General features: G+C 36.9%; 1 protein-coding gene and 1 long non-coding RNA gene across 2 annotated transcripts in view; one reads left to right on the top strand and one right to left on the bottom strand.

Annotated features, from left to right (window-relative positions):
* The first annotated feature begins 8,079 nt into the window (after positions 1–8,079).
* Positions 8,080–9,618, top strand: LOC114911042 (uncharacterized). The gene is made up of 3 exons (XR_003797853.1): positions 8,080–8,145; positions 8,840–8,931; positions 9,299–9,618. It is a non-coding gene; the product is annotated as an uncharacterized LOC114911042 (long non-coding RNA).
* A 4,383-nt stretch (positions 9,619–14,001) lies between these two features.
* naaladl2 (N-acetylated alpha-linked acidic dipeptidase like 2) overlaps positions 14,002–20,890 on the bottom strand; it is a 188,751-nt gene continuing 181,862 nt past the window's right edge. Inside the window, exons 14-15 of the mRNA XM_018757073.2 lie at positions 18,976–19,174; positions 14,002–14,712 (exon numbers count right to left, since the gene is read on the bottom strand). Coding sequence (XP_018612589.2) covers positions 14,526–14,712; positions 18,976–19,174 — 386 coding nt within the window. The 3' untranslated portion in view covers positions 14,002–14,525. The remainder of the gene's footprint in view (positions 14,713–18,975; positions 19,175–20,890) is intronic.

Here is a 20,890-nt window from a genome sequence, read left to right as displayed (position 1 = left end):
ACGCGGGTTCGATCCCCACTCAGTCTGTGTGAAGTTTGCATGTTCACCTCATATCTGTGTGGGTTTCCTCCCACAGTTCAAATACATGCTGTTCAAGTAGACTGATGACTCTAAATCACTCATAGTATGTGTGTGCGTATCTGACTGAGCAACAGAAAGTGTGTTTCACGGGTGTATGACTGAATGACTAATTGGAAGTAGTGTATTTAGTCTTGCAGATTACCTTAGGAGAATAACGTGTGGGCTGCTACCACTCACTAGGGTATATTTGAAGTTGCTTAGACAAAAGCACCTGCTAAATGAGTAAATATAAACAAGAGAACTTTATTTGACATTTATTCCCACATATTTATTGTTTGAGATTTCCCATCACCACTTGAGGATGGAGTGTTTCATAATGGCTATGGTAAATGTACACTCACCTTTGTTGCTATTTTGCAAGCAATCAAATAAGAGTTAATTTTAAATGAAAAATATTTCTTCTTCTTCATTGCATTGTTCCTTTAGTAGCCATGGAAACTGAATGAGTTATCGGCACCTCCGAGTTTCTTAATTTTACAAACATAGACGCCTGGCACAGCTACAGAGTACCTAAGTAGGAGCTGACATTGTTATGTGTATTTCATCTGCAGTACATGTAGTTTGACTTTAGCACAAATTTAAATGGAAGTGAAAATAATACTGAAAAAACATTACATTTGCCCACATTATTCTTTAAATAAGGGGGTGTGGTGGTGCAGTGGGTTGGACCACAGTCCCGCTGTCCAGTGGGTCTAGAGTTCGAGTCCCGCTTGGGGTGTCTTGTGACGGACTGGCGTCCCGTCCTGGGTGTGTCCCCTCCCCCTCCAGCCTTCCGCCCTGTGTTGCCGGGTTAGGCTCCGGTTCCCCGCAACCCCGTCTGGGACAAGCGGTTCTGAAAGTGTGTGTGTGTGTGTGTGTGTGTGTGTATATTTGTGTATTCTTTAAATATGACCTACCTACTTCTTCACACTCCTCCTCCTCTGTGTTTGTAATTGTAAGCTCCAACAACTTGCATGAGGATCCTCTCTGTTTCGAAAGACTAAAAATAAAATTATCTTATAATACATAATTACATATAATAAATATATATAATTATCTTCATATATATATATATATATTATATGTATACATATATAAAAATAAAATTCATTCAGACATTCAGTATTCAAACTGAAAACAAAATTTTATTTTTAATATTTCATTTCTTCCGTATCTCCCATTTGCTATCCTTTGCAGCAAGGAGTTTGCAAAGTAGTTAGACGTACCACCTGTGGACTCAGAGATCACAGGTTCAAGTCACACCTCCTGCTGCTATACCCTCAGCGATGGTACTTACTTGAATTGCTCCAGTCAAAATAGCCCAGTAGCCGTAATAGGTAAATAAGCGTAAGAAGCTTAAGAGTGGAAGTCACTTCGGAGAAGAGCGTCAGCTAAATGTTTTTTTCCTTCTACAACATTATGTAAATGTAATGAAAATAAGGTTATGCATTGCTCAAGTACCCATTAATTTTAAAAACATAAGTATATTAATATGATTTCATTACCTTAAGGACCTGCCATTCCATAAGTGTTTGACAGATGTGCCCAAAAAAAAAAAAAAAGAAAAAAAATCATCAACAGAACGTACATAAGGAAAAAAAAAAAAAGGTGAGCATTTAAAAAAAAGAGAAATGCATCTGCAGTCTCTTACAGAAATATTCTAGTGGAAACACTCTGTCCTTAATATGACCAGAATTCTTCATTTGAAATGCAACTTGTGACTTAGCCACAATGAGTTTTGATTACAAACTGGAGATTATGTTCAGTTTCATCTTTAGTTGATTTTTTTTTTTTCTTTGGTCTTGAACTAAGTTTTGGTTTTAGATATGTCTTGGTAAAATATTTCAATTTTTAAGGTTACTGCTATATCTTTAAAGTGTCCAGCTGAGCTGCTCAGCATCTTTGTAGTAAGTCAACAAACAGATATATCAGGAGAGCCTAGAGGAACAGACAACACAGTTTAATGTAATTCTTTGCCTTTCCAAAACATCATATCTTATTCTTCAGAAAGAAATCATGAACATGGATATTCTTCAACTTGCAATTTAAAGTTACGATGGCTGCCTACTAAAGTTAAAAAAAAAAAGGAGAAGAGCCTAAAAATAAGTGTCATGAAAAGAACTATCGAAGCATTGAAATTTATTTCAGTTGAGCTTCCCGTACCTTGCTGTTTAAGGTGTCTATCAACTTTTTAGAGTGAAATCAATTTAATTTAATAATGTTTCTATGATGTAAGCCATGCTTTGAGTGCAAACATTGGAAATGGTTAACTGAACCATACCTTTAAAAAGCATGATCTGCATACAGTTAAACACTTTGCCATGTACAACAGGCCTAAGATGGATAGTATAATAATATAATAAAACTATAAGACTATTAGAATAAGAAACAAAGAAACAAATAAAACCTTTATAGTAATCAAATGCCAGAATGCAAATCAGGACTTAGCAACAAGCAAAACAGCAGAGACATTGCGACTGCAATGTGACGATGTTAAAAACAATATGAAACAAATATTGCTGAATGTCAACACAAATTCTTATAAAGTGATCTATAAATGCACAAAGAGGAAGCACAGCTCTGAGACACGATTGTATGTTTACCTGCATGAAGAAGCCAGCGACAGGAGATCAGGAAAGGGATCAGTCCACGTGCGCAATTGTGAAGGGGAGACCTGGAGTCAGGAAAACTCCCATGTAAACCTTCAGCTGAACCTGTACGGAAACTGTTTCGATCGCGCTGTTTACAACATGAAATGCTTGTATTAAAGCCATAAGCCAGCAGATGCTACTTATTTCAATGCAAAAGAAGCATGGAACCATAAAAGTAACACAGCAGAGGCTTCGAATAAGTTGATCATGGCATATTGAGAACTATTCGCTCAAATATGAAATAAACATTAAAGTCAATGCACCATGTAATTACTCTTTCATAAATTTATGTAGACTTTTATATATGTTACTTTACAGCTCATGAACTGCTGAAAAATGAGTCTCAAGGCAATGGATTCTGAACAAAAACAGTATTGATACATTTTCTCTGCTTCCTAACAGGGAAACAAACCGCTGACACATATTAGTATGTCAATCTGAGTAATGAAAACTTGAGCAATTTTTATCTACAATTCACATGTAAGACACAATTAACAGCTCTATCTGTCACTGAGCTAAGAAGTAATTTGTGCTTATCTCAAAACCTGGAAAAAAAAAAAAAATGTTGATTACTTTTAACACCTCAGCTACATTTTTCCCTCAGCTGTCTGGGAACTAGATACTGAAAATTAAAGCTCAAAATGTACAAAAAATGTGTAACATTCTTTAGTCCAGTTCTACCTTAATAGTTAATTATCACGAATTCCCATGTCCTGCATGCAATGTTACTCTTCAAAAATGTCCGGATAGTTCTTTTCACGATTAATCAGAAGATCCCACTGAATTTTCATGGAAGTGGACAAGTTTTGTCAATATTTTTTCTTATTTCTAATTCTTATTACAAAAATGATAAGGTAAAGATTTTGATATGTTGGAAAACTATCATTGAAATTATACACCAATAAACTTAGATTCCACTCCCCTAATATTCTAGTTCCTAATATGGTGGCAACTGAAATAAAATCTAAAAAGAAAGATTCCGGTTATAACATGTCATGTACTAGACTAATATTACACAGACATCATTACACTATTAGCATTACCATTATTACATTAATACACACGAGAACAGTAATGCATACTACACAACTGTACATTGAAGAATTTGGATCAAAGATTAAAAATGTCTTAGTATAGAATAAATCTTGTTTTAATAAATATGCATTGAACCTTGTTCTGAAAATCACTACTGCACACAAAAGATGAGGCACTTAACTCCCACTTAAAAGACTGATCCAAAAACGTGGGTATATGCCTAACATCTCAGAAGGGACACACAAATTACCCAAATTAAAGCAAATATCTCCACCACTTTCCTTTTTGAATTTGTTCCACTATTCTAAGCAGGCAAGCAAGAAGGTGCTGGAAGAATTATTTCTCAAGGTAGATAAGGCAAAGACATGAGGGTGCAGACTGACTCAGCTGGTGTGAAGTTCAGCGCGACAAACTCACACCGACAAATGACAGAGCTGTTGGAGTAATTCTTCATACTTCATATCAGCGACGAGTAACAAGACGTAGTGGCAAACTGGTCTGACAGCGAAGTCTTCATGAGAGGCTCCTTGCTGTCAATGTTCTCCCCTTTGTGGATCTTTAAAATGCAGGGCTAGCCACATAAAGGCCCCTCAGCGAGAAAAAACAAGTCTTTCACACAGCCTGACCCTGGCCAGGGATGTCCTGAGCATTGTGAAAGGGTGCAAGCAGACCTCAGGAGAAACACTAATTGAGGCTGCCTCGGCTGACCTCACTACAAGGACAACGCTGGCTTCAATACATATTAATAAGATGCTGCTGATTAACATCTTTAATAAAAAATAAGGATTAGCAGTACACATCAACTGGGCTGTCCCTTTTTTCCCCTCTTGTTCTCTTCCTGCCTCCGATCAGGAATGGACAGGACAGCTGTCCATCATCATTGACCCCCGAAAATGACTGAGCGCAAACCAACAGCTGCTTATATAATTGACGAGGAGACCCTCCACGTTTGATTAACAAACGTTTTGAGTAACAAACCAACTCAGTCCCAGGAAAGCTGGTAATCAAGGACTGTAATACCTTAGCGAATAGAAAGATGAAACAAATCGGTTAAAAGTGGAACAATTATTAAAAATAACCTATATGCATTTGCTCATATAAATAAGTTATATGCCCCAAAAGGCAAACTGATACACTTCAGGTGTAGGCAGAAGCAAATATTTGAGTTTTATTCACTTTCTGTCACATGTGAGAACTGGCAGCAAAGGGTGAATGAAGAATTACGAAAAAATGAAAGATTTGTCAAAGCAGACATTGCTGAGGCACACATTACCTCCAGGTATGCTGAATAATATCTGTGGGAGGTAGTCCTGGTGTCACTAACAGTAATCCTAATGTGGATCTATGTGACAGAAATGGGTGAATGATTTGAAGAATGAGCGCAAACTAAAAAAAATTACACTCCAGGCATCTCTGAGAAATGTCACTTTCTGCAGCCTGATACTGCAGACATAATTCCAGCTTCAAGGCTTGAATTTGAACTCGCAGGTTAGGGTTGGAGGATGGGGAGAGGTGAGAAGATAAAGATGTGTGTTGAAGCCAAGGGCAAGGAGATTAAATGAGTCAAATGTTAAAATATATTATAGCATTTGTATTACACCGATGAACTCAGCGTTACATTATTCACAATAAAGACATGTAAAGAATGTTTTACACGCTGCTTTTGAGAACATCCCCACGTTGCAGGAAACTGTTTCCTAAAATTTATTTTTCAAAGAATTTCTGGATGGCACATGTAATGTAATTTTATTCATTTAGCTAAAGGTATTATTCAAAGCAATTTGCATGGCGATTACAGCAATAATAATGAAAAATCGTGCAAATCAACAGTGAAAACCAACACAGCGGTATTTCTATTTCTAATGCTATACACGCAGTAAATTACCTTGTCACCGCACACACTGTTTGCTACATAAAGTACGATGAGCAGCAACACATTCAATAGAAGAGTTGTTTACACCTGCGATTCACTGACATGGGTTCCAGTGCACTACTGGAACCCAGGACACTGTCTCTGGAGGACTAGAATCACACACTCTTTATTCTAAACTCAGTAAGTTTACAGTGAGACTTGCTGGCAGCTATTTATTGAGAATAATGATAGGGGTTGTATCTCTGGTTACGGCATCTCTGGGACTCTGAACGTCAAATCTTTTCGACCTATTGTGAATTCTTTGGACACTTTATATTTTAGACTCACATTTATAGATATTAGGTTTATTTTGTAACATGACAATATACTGCACTAACTGACACCCCTTCAAATGTAACTATGATAACGACATTGCATAAGAATGATTACTTACTTAAATTTAAATCTGAACGTGCCTCTCTCTCTCTCAGTTATTTAAAACATCTATTAATAACTCTGGTCCAGTAATTTGCGATGTTGAAAAATTTACTTGACTCTCAGTTTTTTTCATCACAAAATCAAAATGTGCATTGAAAGCAAAGCCCATGTTTTAATGGCAGACAGCTGTAACACAATGTGCAAAGAATATGTAATTCAGTGGATTGTTCTCAAAGAGCAGCGGCTATTTTCGGTTTTCACCGCCTAGCAGCCCATCTGAGGTAGCGTAACTGCAAAACGATATTATAATGATGCTGGCGTCTCCCAGTATCCAGTACCGCACAGCCTAAAGTAGGCCATGAATAATTTGAATGCGTGGCTGTCTTTTGTCTTTTGCTATTAAGCACCACTATCTCTTTTTTGCTGCCAGGACTCTATCCGCCCATCTAAATGTTGTAAGTGTGAGACAGGACTTGAACGTAGCACGTCTGACAGAGCACATATGAACCACAATTGCTGACTAAGTGACGTTTTGTTAAATAAAGTGGCTTTATGGACCTCCCTGTGCTCGTCTTCTCAGTAGAACATACTCCTCCTTCTACGCCGCTACACTTCTCATGGGGGGGACCCATCATCTGCCAACACATAAACTGCCTGTCTAAGTTACTACCAGTGCTACACGGCACATCCGTGTGAGAACGGTGAGCACATTTAAAGCAATCATAGGCGGAACTCTCTGCAGTACTTTTCCCCCACACAACCTGGTATTCACTAAGGTATTACAGTGCCGTGTACTCTGTGTTCAGCTAATGGGTCTAGGGAAGAAAAAATAAAAAGAAAAAAAGGTGACAACTTCTTACACACTATGTATTAAAATTTCATTACACATATAAAAGACGTTATTACATTTGACATTTTTTACGGATGATATAATCAATAAAAAGGGGGTGCGGTGGCGCAGTGGGTTGGACCACAGTCCTGCTCTCCAGTAGATCTGGGGTTCGAGTCTCGCTTGGGGTGCCTTGCGACGGACTGGCGTCCCGTCCTTGGTGTGTCCCTTCCCCCTCCGGCCTTACGCCCTGTGTTGCCGGGTAGGCTCCGGTTCCCCGCGACCCCGTATGGGACAAGCGGCTCTGAAAATGTGTGTGTGTGTATAATCAATAAAGTGTGGAACACTCCATATGAGTTATAAATGTGACTTCATTATCATTTCATAACTGTCAATTGATCGCATCGATCGGAGTTGGACTGATAAACTTTGAAATATTTTCACAATTTGTTGCGTTTCCGTGGTTTATTAACTCTTTCTGTTTTTATCGGCTGCATTTAACAAATACAATATTAATCTTCAACTTCTCTTCTGTGCTTCTATACTTTTCATTTTTTATATTATCATTCTTATTTAACAACTTTTACTTAGCTGATAAGGCAGGTAACAGTGTCAGATGAGCAACTTTGAAATGATTTACCAATTAATATCACAAGGTGGTATTTTTACTGGGTACGAACCTTGACCAAGCCTAGGCTAGAGCAAGAACTGAGATTTGAACCAGTAACCTTTTATTCTGAGGGTTTTAGTCCTAACTGGGACACGAGCTACCGGTCCATGAAAACATGAGCGCTACACTGAAGGGAATTGGGAAGTTTTGGTCTGACAGGAATAAACAGCTCTGTAATTACTGTTATTAGATAGATAGATAGATAGATAGATTATAGATAGATAGATAGATAGGCAATTATCTCGCTCGCTCGCACTCGTCTCTCTCACGTGCACATACAAACTATCGCTACAGAGTCAGAGGCGAGGATTTTCAGTCGAAAAGTTGACAATTAATCGGAAATAAATTGAGAAAAGAGAATTCTGCGGGCAAAACGCCCCGCCAACAATGCCCGTGACCAATAAATACGTCCCGTTCGCACTACTCGCACTAGCGCGCTTTCACGTTCTACACATTTCCGCCGTGTTTTCCCACATTTTTCGAGCATCCCTGCGGAAACAGGTGCGCTCGCGACACAGGGGCGCGCGCGCGCGCACAGCGGGGACGGACGGCGCGCTGGAGCTCCGCCCGCGTGCGCGTGTCCGCGGTACTCGTACTCACAGCACTGCAGGTAACTACACCTCGCTTTCCAGCGCCCGCTCGGCCGCCTCCTGCTCGCTTTACACGACGCGGACGGGACATTTTGTAAAGCGGGGCTGCTGTGACAAGTGTCTTCTGCAGCAGTCGCCATCATTCCTTCCCCTCTGCTCGCTGCCTCACACCTGGGACGCGCGTCCACGCCGCGGCTGCCTGATTTGGCCGCACGCGACCGACGCATTTGCGCGCTTCGAATGCATTTTTGGAACGAAAATGTAAAAACGTGTGTCACTCACGTGCCTTCGGCTTCGTCCAAGGCGACTTGCAGTGTTGCATGATGATAATGGATTTTACTACAGTAAATTGGCCCACTGGTACATCCGGGTCTTTCGCATCATTAATTAATTCAGGGTACGTAGCTCGGTCAAGGGTACAGCAGCAGAACTGGGACTGGAACCTGGGACATCCAGGCCCAAAGTGGCAATGCTCCCCACTACTCCCCCATCTATATGACATACTTGTCTAAAGCTACAATTACTAATTACTATAGTAGATCAACAATTAAGTGATTACTAAAAATGTTACATCAACAATTATTTATCCATAAACACAAGAGCATATTTGTCCTGTATCAGTAAAGTACCTTACCTAACAGTACAGCAGTAGGGGGACTCGAACCCACAACCTCTGTGCTACAACTGTCTCTGCACTCCACATCTCCCCCACAGTTGTCCCATTACGCTGATTTCTGTGAATACAGCATGAAGCCTTAATAAAGGGGGTATTGAATTGCTGACCTTTTCTTCAGTCAGAGGTAAAGGTAAGTCCTAGATGAGCACTTTATACAGTACTCTACTCGTCAGCCCCGCTTCATATTTCTATGAAGACCTCATGGAGTACATAATGTGGCTGCAGACTTAAATATGAACATTTTACAATGTTAAAAACACTCTTCAAATATATCATTGTTACATTCCTTGTTGACACCGGAGGGCTCCAGAAGAGTACAACAGGACTCTATTCCATTGTCATTTAGTGTACATTTTTGCTGAATTCAATTTTAATTTGCTGTTGGTAAAAATAACAATTGTTATTGTAAATTGTAATTTAATGCACATTTTTTAAGTCTTAAAATTACCTTTGCTAGTTTGGGATGTGACATTTGTGTATTTCATCACTTTTGGCAGACTGCAGATGGAAGGAAGAACATTTTCCTTTTTCCAGTGACGGTGCATATTGAGTTGAACAGAAAGTGTCAACCGTTGTCCACTTCCGTGTGCTCACCTGATGCCGCTACAGATCGTACATGTGGATTCCATAGATTGCACATCCATTTTTTCTTTAATTAATGGGCCCTGCCAAGAAGTTATCCTCTCCCAAAAAAAAAAAAAGGTATAATAATCACGTGTCTGGTTCTGTAACTGTTACGAAATGCACTTTTGTTTACTCTGACTAGTGCATTGCTTTGGAGAAAACTGTGTGCTAATAAATGTGCATTTAAATTAACTGTACTAATTGGAGTTCATGATTTTACCTTAAAAATGGTAACCCCTGTTTTTTTTCTTTCTAACATATGTACATTTTTAAGGCTTAGTTTCTCTGTATACAGTTTATCTGAAGGTATAACTGGAATTGAGTAGAAAAATTATAATTTTGCTGCAAGGAAGCATCTTGTGCACTTTCGTTGCCATATGGAGTAAGTCTTAATTTCTTGAGATAAATAACTAAATGAACTGGAATGTTTGTCAGCAATTCCTACTTGCAAACCGATGTAAGGTTAATAGGGGTTTCTGGGTATGAGAGTGACTTTTATTCTCAAGACGTGCACAGTAATAAACCAATTAATGGGTGTAAATTGTAATCAATGGGTCCAAATGAGTGTCTAGTCAGTCCCACCTTTGTCATTTGTGGTACCTGTACTGCAGGGTTTTGTGTTTATCTAGGGATATGACATATGGCCCATCTTGAGCATTGCTGAGTGACTCACCGTGGTATCTGCCCTGAAGCTGCTCCAGGAAGAACACTGAATGAAGCAACATGCAGCATAAAGGTTAAGGCCATTTTCTTGCTTGCTGACAGTCATGGCTTCCCTGAATTGCTGCAGTGAAAACATGCTGAAAATATCCATAACTGTAAGTAGCTTCTTGTATAAACCTAAGAATGTTACCTTGGGCGAAGGCATTAGCTAAATGAATAATACAATATTTCCGTTTCCTCTGCTTCTGTACAATATATCTGTATGACAAACTTAGGTTTCATCTCTATTCTGGAATCTTTTTCAGCAGCAAATTGAAAAAGGTGTGTTAGTGTTATTTGACAAACAGAGCCCATGAATGAAACATGCTGCCAAAGCACACTACATTGCATACCTAAAGTTATACAACTTCATCTTTCTCTGACGGTGAAACTCTTATTTCTGCCTTAGAAATGTGTGGAATTAGATTACATTTACAGCATAGTAAAATACATCTTTATAATGTAATATTAAAATGACAGGGTTACTTTTGTTTTAAGGAATGCTATAATTCAAGTACTATTAATTTATGTGTATGTGTTCATGTTACCTGCTGCATTAGTACATAATATGTACTAAATCACTAATTTAGCTGACTCTTTTCTTTAAAGCAACTTATTTATCCATTTAAACAGCCAAGTAATTATTACTGGACCATTTCAAGGTAAGTATCTTGGTCACAGGTACTACAGCAGTAGATTAGACTCGAACCTGCAGTCTGAGTGTTAAGGCAGAAGCTCTAGCCTCCCAGAAGAACAGTCACATATTACAAACTACAGGGTTTCTGTGTAATATTTACATTGCAAATCTCTAAGTATGTCAGTTTTTAGTTTAATTATGTAATGTTTATAAGCATTCTATAAAGAAGAATCCAAGAGCATGCCTTGCAAAACTGCATTTATTGCTACAACAGATAGAAATTACACAGACCCAATCAATACAGTTTTAATGCAGCACACATTGTAAAACCCACTGGAATATTTACAGTCGATACAAGTTTTAAAGACAAATATATCACCATAAATAAATTATGGGCATGACCAGTGCTGCCATTACTGCAACAGGTTACAAGTTAGACATAGTGATTTTCCAAGGCTTGTGAGAGCAGTTGGAAACATTTTAGTTATTTGGCAACGCTCTAACCAAAGATGGATTATGACTGGAGCGCTAAAATTCCATATTCTGAATATGCCTTGGGAACGTGTAGAAAATATCTGAGTACCTGAATAGGCATAAGGCAGAAAGCAAGGCTTTTCATGCAAAAATAAGCCTCTTACCATCCAAGTGTCCCATACGAGAAACAAAACAATCTGAACAATAAACACGACTAAGTGCATTCTTAAAATAAAATGGTCCAGAATTAGCACACATTTACACGTATTAAAGGATTTATAGATTTCCATTTCTCATACATGCATAGCAAAATGAGTCAGAAAAGGTACTACAGCCATGTCTTATAAAAATTGCTTTTAGAATGTTATCGCTCAAGAAGTGCAATTTCTTTTTCCAATGAAAATGTTTTAATGTTACAGGCAGAGTATAAATAACCCTAAGATGTAATAAAGCATTTAATGTCTTGCAAATATCAAGATTTATTTATGCCACAGTGATGAAGATACAGTGATGTCATAGCATTATACAGATTTCTGCTGGTGTTTTGAAAAGAAAAACTTGCTAACAATGTTGCAATTAAAACAACTTATACTATAAACATTCCAAATACGTATTCTCACATCAACGGAAATTGAACTCATCACGCCTGATAGTTTTTACTTAATATACCAAAAGAGCCTGTAAGTATAACAGCATAATCTTTCTTACCCATATGCAGGAATTCTTGAAATATAGTTTCACCATAAAGCTGACAATATCAAATGCTCAACTCTCACAACTTACTTTACAAATCATTACCATTCATGTTTTTACAAGGTTGAAAATCACAAAGGAAATAAAACAGACAAAACAATAACTATGAAAAATTGTCAAACTATGTATAGTTTGCTTAACTTTACAAAGCATGGCATATAAATACTGTACAATATCAAACAAAGACATGTACACTATAAACCGGACCAGTTACAGAGAAAACTGGAGAGTGAATAACATTCAACATAATTTATTCTGAAAGCCAATATACTTGTGCTCTTAACTTTAAAGGCAAAACCCTTTCCAGATATCTACATATTTAGGTGTTTTACATTTGTATTACACAAATATTGTCACTCTTTGTGAGCTGTGTATATATGTTGTTGATGTACTAAGTTTTATATATTTCTGCAATGCCTCTGCATGTGTGATGTCATTACTAGAAGGAAATGTTTATGCACTATTCCGTTTTTGTCGGTTTATACAGCAGATGTTTTCACACTACATAAAATACATTGCACTGCAATACCTTAATCATACCAAAAATTAAACTGGAGTTTTGTTAAAATTGGTCAGCAACAATCAACTTAAATAGATAATATTACTGCAGTCAAATACAAAACTCTAATCAATTTTACCACCACCTTTGTCAAGGCCAGATAAGTGCCTCACTGAATGCAGAATATTGCCCTCAGTATTATGTATACTTTTGTAACTATGGACCCATTTTCAAAGAAACCCTAAATGCTTTTTTGGTATTAATAATAGGCATTGAAATGTACTAACTGTAGAGAACCAAATTTTTTATACAATAGAAGATGTTAAAGCTGTTGGTTTTATATAAAGGCACATTTTTAATTTAAAGCTTTATAAACTGATTTCCCTGAAAAAAAGTATTTTATGGCCTTATATTTTACTGTTGAAAAGCTTGTCAAGCAAAATCATTGTACTACTTATTGTCACTTGTTAGAGGATTATTTTTTACAGTAAATAAACATGGAAACAACACAAGCAATGCAACTGTACTGAAAAATTAAGAAATTACCTTAAATATAAAAACAAAAATTAAAGGTGCAGTGCATATCAGGTGTAACATAAGAACCAGACAACAGATTTTTATTGTCACGAGCCTAATTTTCTGACCCTTTCTCAATAACATTAGAATCCGATTATGCCTGCAAATTTTCAGTTATAGCATCCTAAATACATCAGTTATGAATGTACGCCTCTAGTTTCCTTTTCCACAACTGCTTAAGTATTTGCAAAGTATCCCAGGAAGTAATAATGAAAGAAGAAAGTTAAAAACCTTATTCTTAGTATTTAAGTCCCTGTGTGGTGATGCTGAAGTATAATGCAATATTGAAACTATTTTCTGCAATGTTATAGGAAAGAGGACAAAACAAAAAAGGATCTAGAAAAAAAAAACCATGGATATATAACTTTACAGAAGTCATGAGATTTATGTACAGTGAAGCTGAAAAGAATGTGGAAGCCAGTCTTTAATCCACAGGCTCCTGGAAATCAATGAAGAGGTCAGTTCCTGGCTTATTAGGTTCCTATCAGAGTAGTATACACACCAAGTATTTTCACACACGCTTCCAAACAACTGTGCAACCCGAAGCTCAGAGTGACATCATTTGTACATTTGTCATTAACTTGCATCTGTGTATGCATTAATAGGTCATGCATCCCAAAGTGATTGTAAGGCACACTGAGATCTCTGGTTTGTGCTTTTAGACACCACCACACTGGATTCCAAATAGCATCACTCATTGCCTTTCTAGTCATTCTAATCCTTGAAATAAGAAAAGACAGTAGTGCATATTTATTTACACTGAAGTATGAAATAAACAATAACAGCTATATAATCCAAATTTAAACAACAAACTATACAATGAAAGTTAAAAAAAAAAAAAAAAAAAAAAAAAAAAAAAGAAAAAAAAAGCAGTAATGCACAAATTTAAAAAAAAAGAAAAAACATTTTTAACTTGAAGTTGTAAGTTTCGCTGTCATACAAGTGTTTTAAAACCCTCGGAAGAACTGAAATGCTGTAATACTCCAAAGATTGCATTCACACTTGATAAATGGCAATCTGTTACATCCTCCAAGGCTTCTGTCAAGTAGATTTACTTAGTTGGTGTGCTCCATATGTTTCTGCCAGTCCTCCATTCCCTGGCTGTGGGGTGATTATTTTTTAGCTGCATCCTTCAGGCTTTTAAGTGCAGGTTTTTCGTATCGTACCGTATTTGTTATTATTCTTTTAGCAAAAGTGCTTTTAGAAACAATGCCTGACAATTTCAGTGCCAGAAATATTTGACATCTATTAGTTCACTGAAATTGCCCCAAGCCAGGACTTCTTCAGAGACGGATAGATTCACTGACAACATATAACTGACATTTTCTTAAAGCATTTTTGTAGCATATTCTTTTCAGTATGTATATTTAAAAAAAAAAAAATGGATTATCTGCAGTATAAGGTTGTAGTTATCCATGGGGCATTTGTCAGTAAGCGCTATCAGCCTGAACGCCGTGCATCAGTTTGTCTGAGTAGGATCATTCTCAAATAGTTCCAGCCCACTTCTGATCAGCCTCTCAGCTGAGTTAATGGCATTTAAAACCTGGGACAGTGACTGATTCATCTTGTCCTGTCTTTGCATATCTTGGGCATCTTTCAGGATAGAGAACTCTGTAGCATGTACATTCAGATTGTACAGTATGTTCCTAGAGACAGAAGAACAGTTGAAAAGATTAAATGCTTACACTGACCAAGACGTTGCAATATTCAGTATTGTTTAAGAAGTAACACATTTTAAAGAGCACAACAATAATCTCCTTACTTAGTGAAAATATTTTGTGTTCTTATATTTAATATTTCAACGATGTAAGATCAATACATATGTGAATAAATGGCTGTGGTGTCAAAAGAACTGGTTATTAAATGAATTTTATAAAATGTTTAAATCATATCTGAAGAACACAGAAAGAGACAGTAAGATAAATTTTAAAAGGAAATATTTTGGGGCTGATTACTCAATGAAATAGCACTCAGATGTCTCTGGTGATAGGATTTGCGACGCAATCACATGGTTCAGAAATGAGAGTCTTTTGGGACATTTTTCTTCACACCGCAGCATTGTTTATTGATTTCGGCTGGGATTGGCTACGTGGAGCGAAGCGGAATAAATAGGGTAATTCTTCATCTGTAAACAGGTTGGATTAGGTTTAGTGAGCAGCTTTGACCTTGAGACTTCAAACTGAGTTTATACCATTAAAGACCCATTTAAAAATGCAATCTTTGACTTTCAGGTCTTGCTCTGGGCTGACTTCTGAATTGTTAAAGGATGATTTCTAATTATACTTACTCTAATTACAAATGCTCTGAGTACAATTTATGCGAGAGGCATCAGAAATGCTATATCATTTATGTTCTAAAAAGGTTTTGACCATGCATTCCAGTAAACACTTGTGTGACCTGAATAAAATTAAAGTGAGGTGTACAGACATGTACTTCTGTTTTCACTATAGTTCCTTCGATATTTATCTATTACTTGGTATATTTATTTTACTGATCTGTCGATTTCAGTTAAGTACCTGGTTCATTGGTATTCCAGCTGGAGGTAGGGTTTAAACCTGGGCCCTTTGACTGGATGTTGCCATCTCAAAGCACTTTACTTCTGCTAAACAATATCAAGGTTGGGATACAGTCTATTTGACCCAGACCCCAAGCACAGCACTCCCACACAGAAGTGTTTTTGCCCCTTTATCATTAACATTGATACACTTTTGCTACTAAAGGTCACCGTACCTGCTGTAGTTTCAAATTGGTGTTAGATTTTTAAACATATTTATTGTAGTTATATCTATAAATAGAGAAAGGAAGTGAAATCTTTTTCTAACTTTGTTACAGTTCAACAGACAGAATGGGGAATTTACAATTCCAGTTTCTACTGATTAATTTTATTATTAAAATGTCATGGATCCATTATAAATCAATCACTCATTTAGATCATAAATGCCTTGAAGAATGAAACTGCCCATCCTTTATTATGGCTGAAGTTATGTTCCCTATGTTATTTTGTGTAAATATTAATGCAGCATATCAATAAAGGCATTAACTTAGTGGGAGGTAGAGAAATTAACAATATCACAGAGATAAGATAGAAAATCATCTGGCCTTTGAAATTGTATCTAATTCATTAAATGTTCCACTTCAGAGTTAGGACAAAATATTTACCTGCAAAAGCACTGTATCCACACTTTAATTTCAATTACCATTATATTTTATAACACGGAGACCTACAAAGACTTGTGGCTCTTGTAAAAGAATATTAGTCACATCTGTCATGTGAAACACGCACAAAATGAACAAACAGACCAGATGAGATGCCAAGGTCCATGAATACCAACAGAACATTCAGAACGTTCACTTTATGTGCTTGTGATGTACATTCCACATTGACAGCATACATGTGTTTGTTTCATCTCACGCCATGCTTTTTAATGTCATGCATTAAAGTGTCCCGCTGCTGTTGCCAAGGTTTCATACTTTTTTTTTTTTTTTTTACCTATTTCATGCATTTATTAGCAGTCAAAAGCTGTTAACCATGATGCTAATTAATTAAAAATAGAAATAAAAAGCTGACATGCATATTAATGCAGCAAATAACACTGTAAAACAAAGTACTGTTGAAAAAGATATTTTCAGGACTTAAATTACAGATGAAATAAATGTAAATATATCAATACATTATCATGACAATTTTACAAATAAATGTTAAGTAAATATCGCTGGGTACTTGCACAATGTGTACAGGAGAGACTTTGAACTGGATATGTTGTACTCCATGTGCTGGAACACTGAAGCAGGTATTGTACTACTCAAAACTGGTGTCAGGTAAGATCGAACAAAGTACATATGTGAATTGCTCCAGTAAAAATTATCCAGCTGTATAAATTAGCTTAACATTTTATGCTGCTTTGCAGAAAAGTGTCAACAACATTAATAAATATAATAGCTAATACAATAATTCCCTTCAGAAAACTATTTGTATATCTGTGTGAAAGCCAGAAGAAAAATAATTCAACACTCTACTTTTACCAACAAGTTGAATTTTCAGTTCCCAGCTTAAGTGCCGTCCAGTCAATGCTGGGAAAAAAAAAAGAGAAAGCTAAGAGCTGAAAATGCAGAGAATAGCCTTGTGTGGAATCCTCTCTAAAGACAACATCGTTAAAAATAACGATTTAATTTATTCATTAATCGCAAAATGATACTTGAATGATATGAATAGCTTAACAGAAAGGAGTTAAAAGCATTGCAAGTAATAACAGTACAAGTAGTCCTGTACTTACAATAGCCTTCCCATTAACCTTATTATATAATTTTGGGTGCTTATGTTGGGTCGTAACATCTAACGAGGACTGCTCCATCTGTTGTACGATAACATCGGCTGTGCCGCCACAAGATATCATATTTGTGTTAAGAAGCGCTGATGTTTTGGTTACTAAACTTTTCATTTGTAATTCTCTTTTAAGTTATTTTTTTATCCACAGTGACTAAGAAGCAAAAAAGTGAGTGTTCTGGTATTACTGAAAAGAAAAAGTGGAAGATGATAGATCACAAAATGAAACTGAAAATACTGCAGCCAAAAAATATAATTATTGCATTATTATTGTTGCTGTTATTAGACAACGACAACAACAATAATAAGAAACATATTATAGTCATTTTTAATATTTGCCGTCCATCACCTAACTATATTCTCCATGATTCCACTTATACTGGACAGTGCGCATATAACAGCGGCTGAACAGAAACTTCAGAGAAACCTTGTATCAGTCAAAGGTTCCAGAGGACCCTGAGCACAGACAATCCTGTGTTGCTGCAGGGCAAAGTCAGAACCATGGAGAGCTCCAAAATCAGCTCTCAGCACTCCAACAACCACTTCGAAAGTATTTCTAATTCAGGTCTATTTCTTGATGGACGCTTCTCGGGTGCCGTTTCAAGCACAGGCTTTCCCAGCTTCTTGTATAGTAAAGTTTGCACTTTTATTTGTTCTGTTCATTTGCCAATTCATTTTACTTACTGTGGGAACATGGTGTAATGTACTCACATATTTAGCGCTGTGTAAATTAAATTAATACTTTAAGGATTCTTTGAACTGATCATGCAGTGAAACCAGTCCCCGTTGGAAGGAAAAATGATGAGTAATCGCACCGGGGAGACAAAGAAATCATTTTTTTGCAGTGCAAGCAGCCACCATGGCAGGTTTGATTACAATGCCTAGGACTTTCATGGATGTAGCTTTGATGGAATTTTGCACTGAAATATTTAAATGCCCTTTTAAAAATTTAGCAGCTATTACAGAATGTGTCTTCTACACATATACATGTACTTATGCTTTAATATAGTCTATCCATATGGGCTATCCGTATGGGAAATACTTATCAGGGACCTCTCGGTTTCAAGACAATTCACCCAACGATGTGTACAGTATATTTATGGCACATGCCATCTATGCAAACACATTCCAATTCAAATGTTTCTGACTTCCACACATTGCGAGTGAAAGAATGAAAGGACAGCTGACAGGAAAAACTCGACAAACTTTTAGCATTTTTGTATCCTCCTCTTGTTTGGGCTGTTTAATGGATTTATCCAAGACAGCTGGTAATGTTGTGGTTATAGCCACCACATTCCAGTCTTCAGGTCAAAGGTTTGAACCTCAGTCCTGCCGCAACATTTTTCATCAAGGTACTTACCCCCAGTTGAAACAATAAGTTTACACTTATGTACAAATTGATATAAATAATAGTAAAATCAGCGATCGGAAAATAAATAATAGTAAATTATAAACAAATGGTTTATTTGAATAATGGTTATTGAACCTCTTTCAAATGGCTGACAGTAGCAAGAATGTGTGTGTGAAATGATGTGATCTAATCAAGTCTTCAAATTTTGGCCTTAAATGTCTTGAGTGGTCTTACCTGTACAATCCAGGAGGTGGCTGAGGGACAGTGAAGCTCCTCTCGAGGTCTCGCAGCACATCATTGAGCATGCGCACATGGGAGGGGTCTCGCTCCTTGGGGTCATTGGCAGGACGCATCATCTCCGACTGGAAGAACGCGGTACTCTCCCTCAGAGAAGCAGCCTTCTGCAGCAGCTCCTCCGAGCTCAGCTCTCCACCTGCACAGCCAAAAACAGTACGGGGGGTGGCGCTATAACTGAAAGAACTACATATGAAGCTAATTACAAAACAGAAGTGTGACACATGGCCTTGTGTTCACACCCCCGCCCAAAAAAAAAAAAAAAAAAAAACAAACAATTTCACATTGCTAAAGATCTTGTAATGTACAGATACACATGTATTTCAAGAGATGTCATGTGCATAAACATTTCAACAGTGATGTAATTTACACCTCAATAGCAGTCAAGCGTGGAACAGTTCCTTTTTTTTTTTTAAGTATGGAAACAAACTGCCATACTGTGTGAAATTTATCTAGCGAGCATCTCATAGTCCACACTTATTTGTGGAGCAGAGTAATGCTTTTATCCCATTTTTCACTATGAAATATGAATTGTTTGGCATGCCACAGAACATGAATTAAAGTCACAGGAGAATATGTATGCATTATAAGTAGTCTGAGAGGTAATACAGATAAAAGAGAAAAATAGCACAGGAACTGATTCCTTCAACAAATGTTAATGTTTTTAGTCTGCGGGGAGCTTATGAGTTATGAAAACTATGAAAGGACTGAAATAATCCATCAGAGATTGTAACTAGAGGGACAAACAGAGATAGCACAATAGACATGGCCTGTGTTATGATGGCTTTTCAATAAATAGAGAATAAACATTGTAATTTGCACTCCTGGACAGCACATACACACAAGGGGACACATTCAAAGGCACATATACTTCATAATTTGAAAATGTGTTTGCAGAACCAACATCCATCTCATTGCTATAGTTTTAAAATTAAAAAGAAAAAAAAAAAAAGAGGCAGAGATGCATTTTTTATGAAAAGTGAACAAAGGATCTTGAAGTTTCAATTAGCTATGCCTGTTTAATCTCAGGCAACCCATTACAGCCTTCATGAATAGTACAGTATTATGTGGTGTCCGTGAAAATCCATTTACTTTTCCAATCCAAAAACAGCATGGAGCAATTTAAAAAAAGAAAGACCTCAGCAAAGAATTATCCATTTAGCTCCCCCTTTCTTTCACTTTATTCTTAACTGTGATGATAAAATCCTTCTTCTGTGTTGCTATTTCTTGCAGTTAAAAGCATTTGTTTCATCTCCAGTAAGAGGGAAGCATAGAAAGGAAATTATCCCATTTGAATCATAGAGAAAGGCAGTTTATATACATTAGTCCTGCTTTATGGAACCATGACAGCAGTGCTTCCCAGAATGTATGCATGATTATAAAATAAAACATGTGAATCATTAACAGGATATACTGCGGTACAATCCTTATGAGTTGGCAATGCATTCTTTTTTTTTTTGGGGGGGGGGGGGGGGGTGAAATTTGTGGTCTTATAACTTTCCGTTTCACTTCTCAGTGACGAAGGGAGTCAATGTAAATATCATGTGTAAATAGTATTTACTTCAAGAATATGTTCTTTGATGCTTAATTTCTCCCCTTCTAAATCTGCATAACACCTCTATGAGACCTAAATGGTACCTGATGCAATATGTGTGCAAAGTACAGGGTATAATAGGAAAATCATAAGCATTATACTTAAGTACATGACAACACTAGAGTGAAGAGCACACTGCATTTTTAGAAAGCTGGGCAATCTCTCTGTGGGATTAAGGTCTGAACATCAAACACATTATGTTAGAACCTGCATGCTGTGATTTAGTGCTTGCAGGGGGGTACAGTTTCTTAAGGCTAAATG

Source organism: Scleropages formosus, chromosome 8 (assembly GCF_900964775.1).
Source record: "Scleropages formosus chromosome 8, fSclFor1.1, whole genome shotgun sequence".
NCBI classification, from domain to species: domain Eukaryota; kingdom Metazoa; phylum Chordata; class Actinopteri; order Osteoglossiformes; family Osteoglossidae; genus Scleropages; species Scleropages formosus.
The sequence above is the reverse complement of the archived record's forward strand: the minus strand, read 5'-3'. Positions and strand labels throughout refer to the sequence as shown.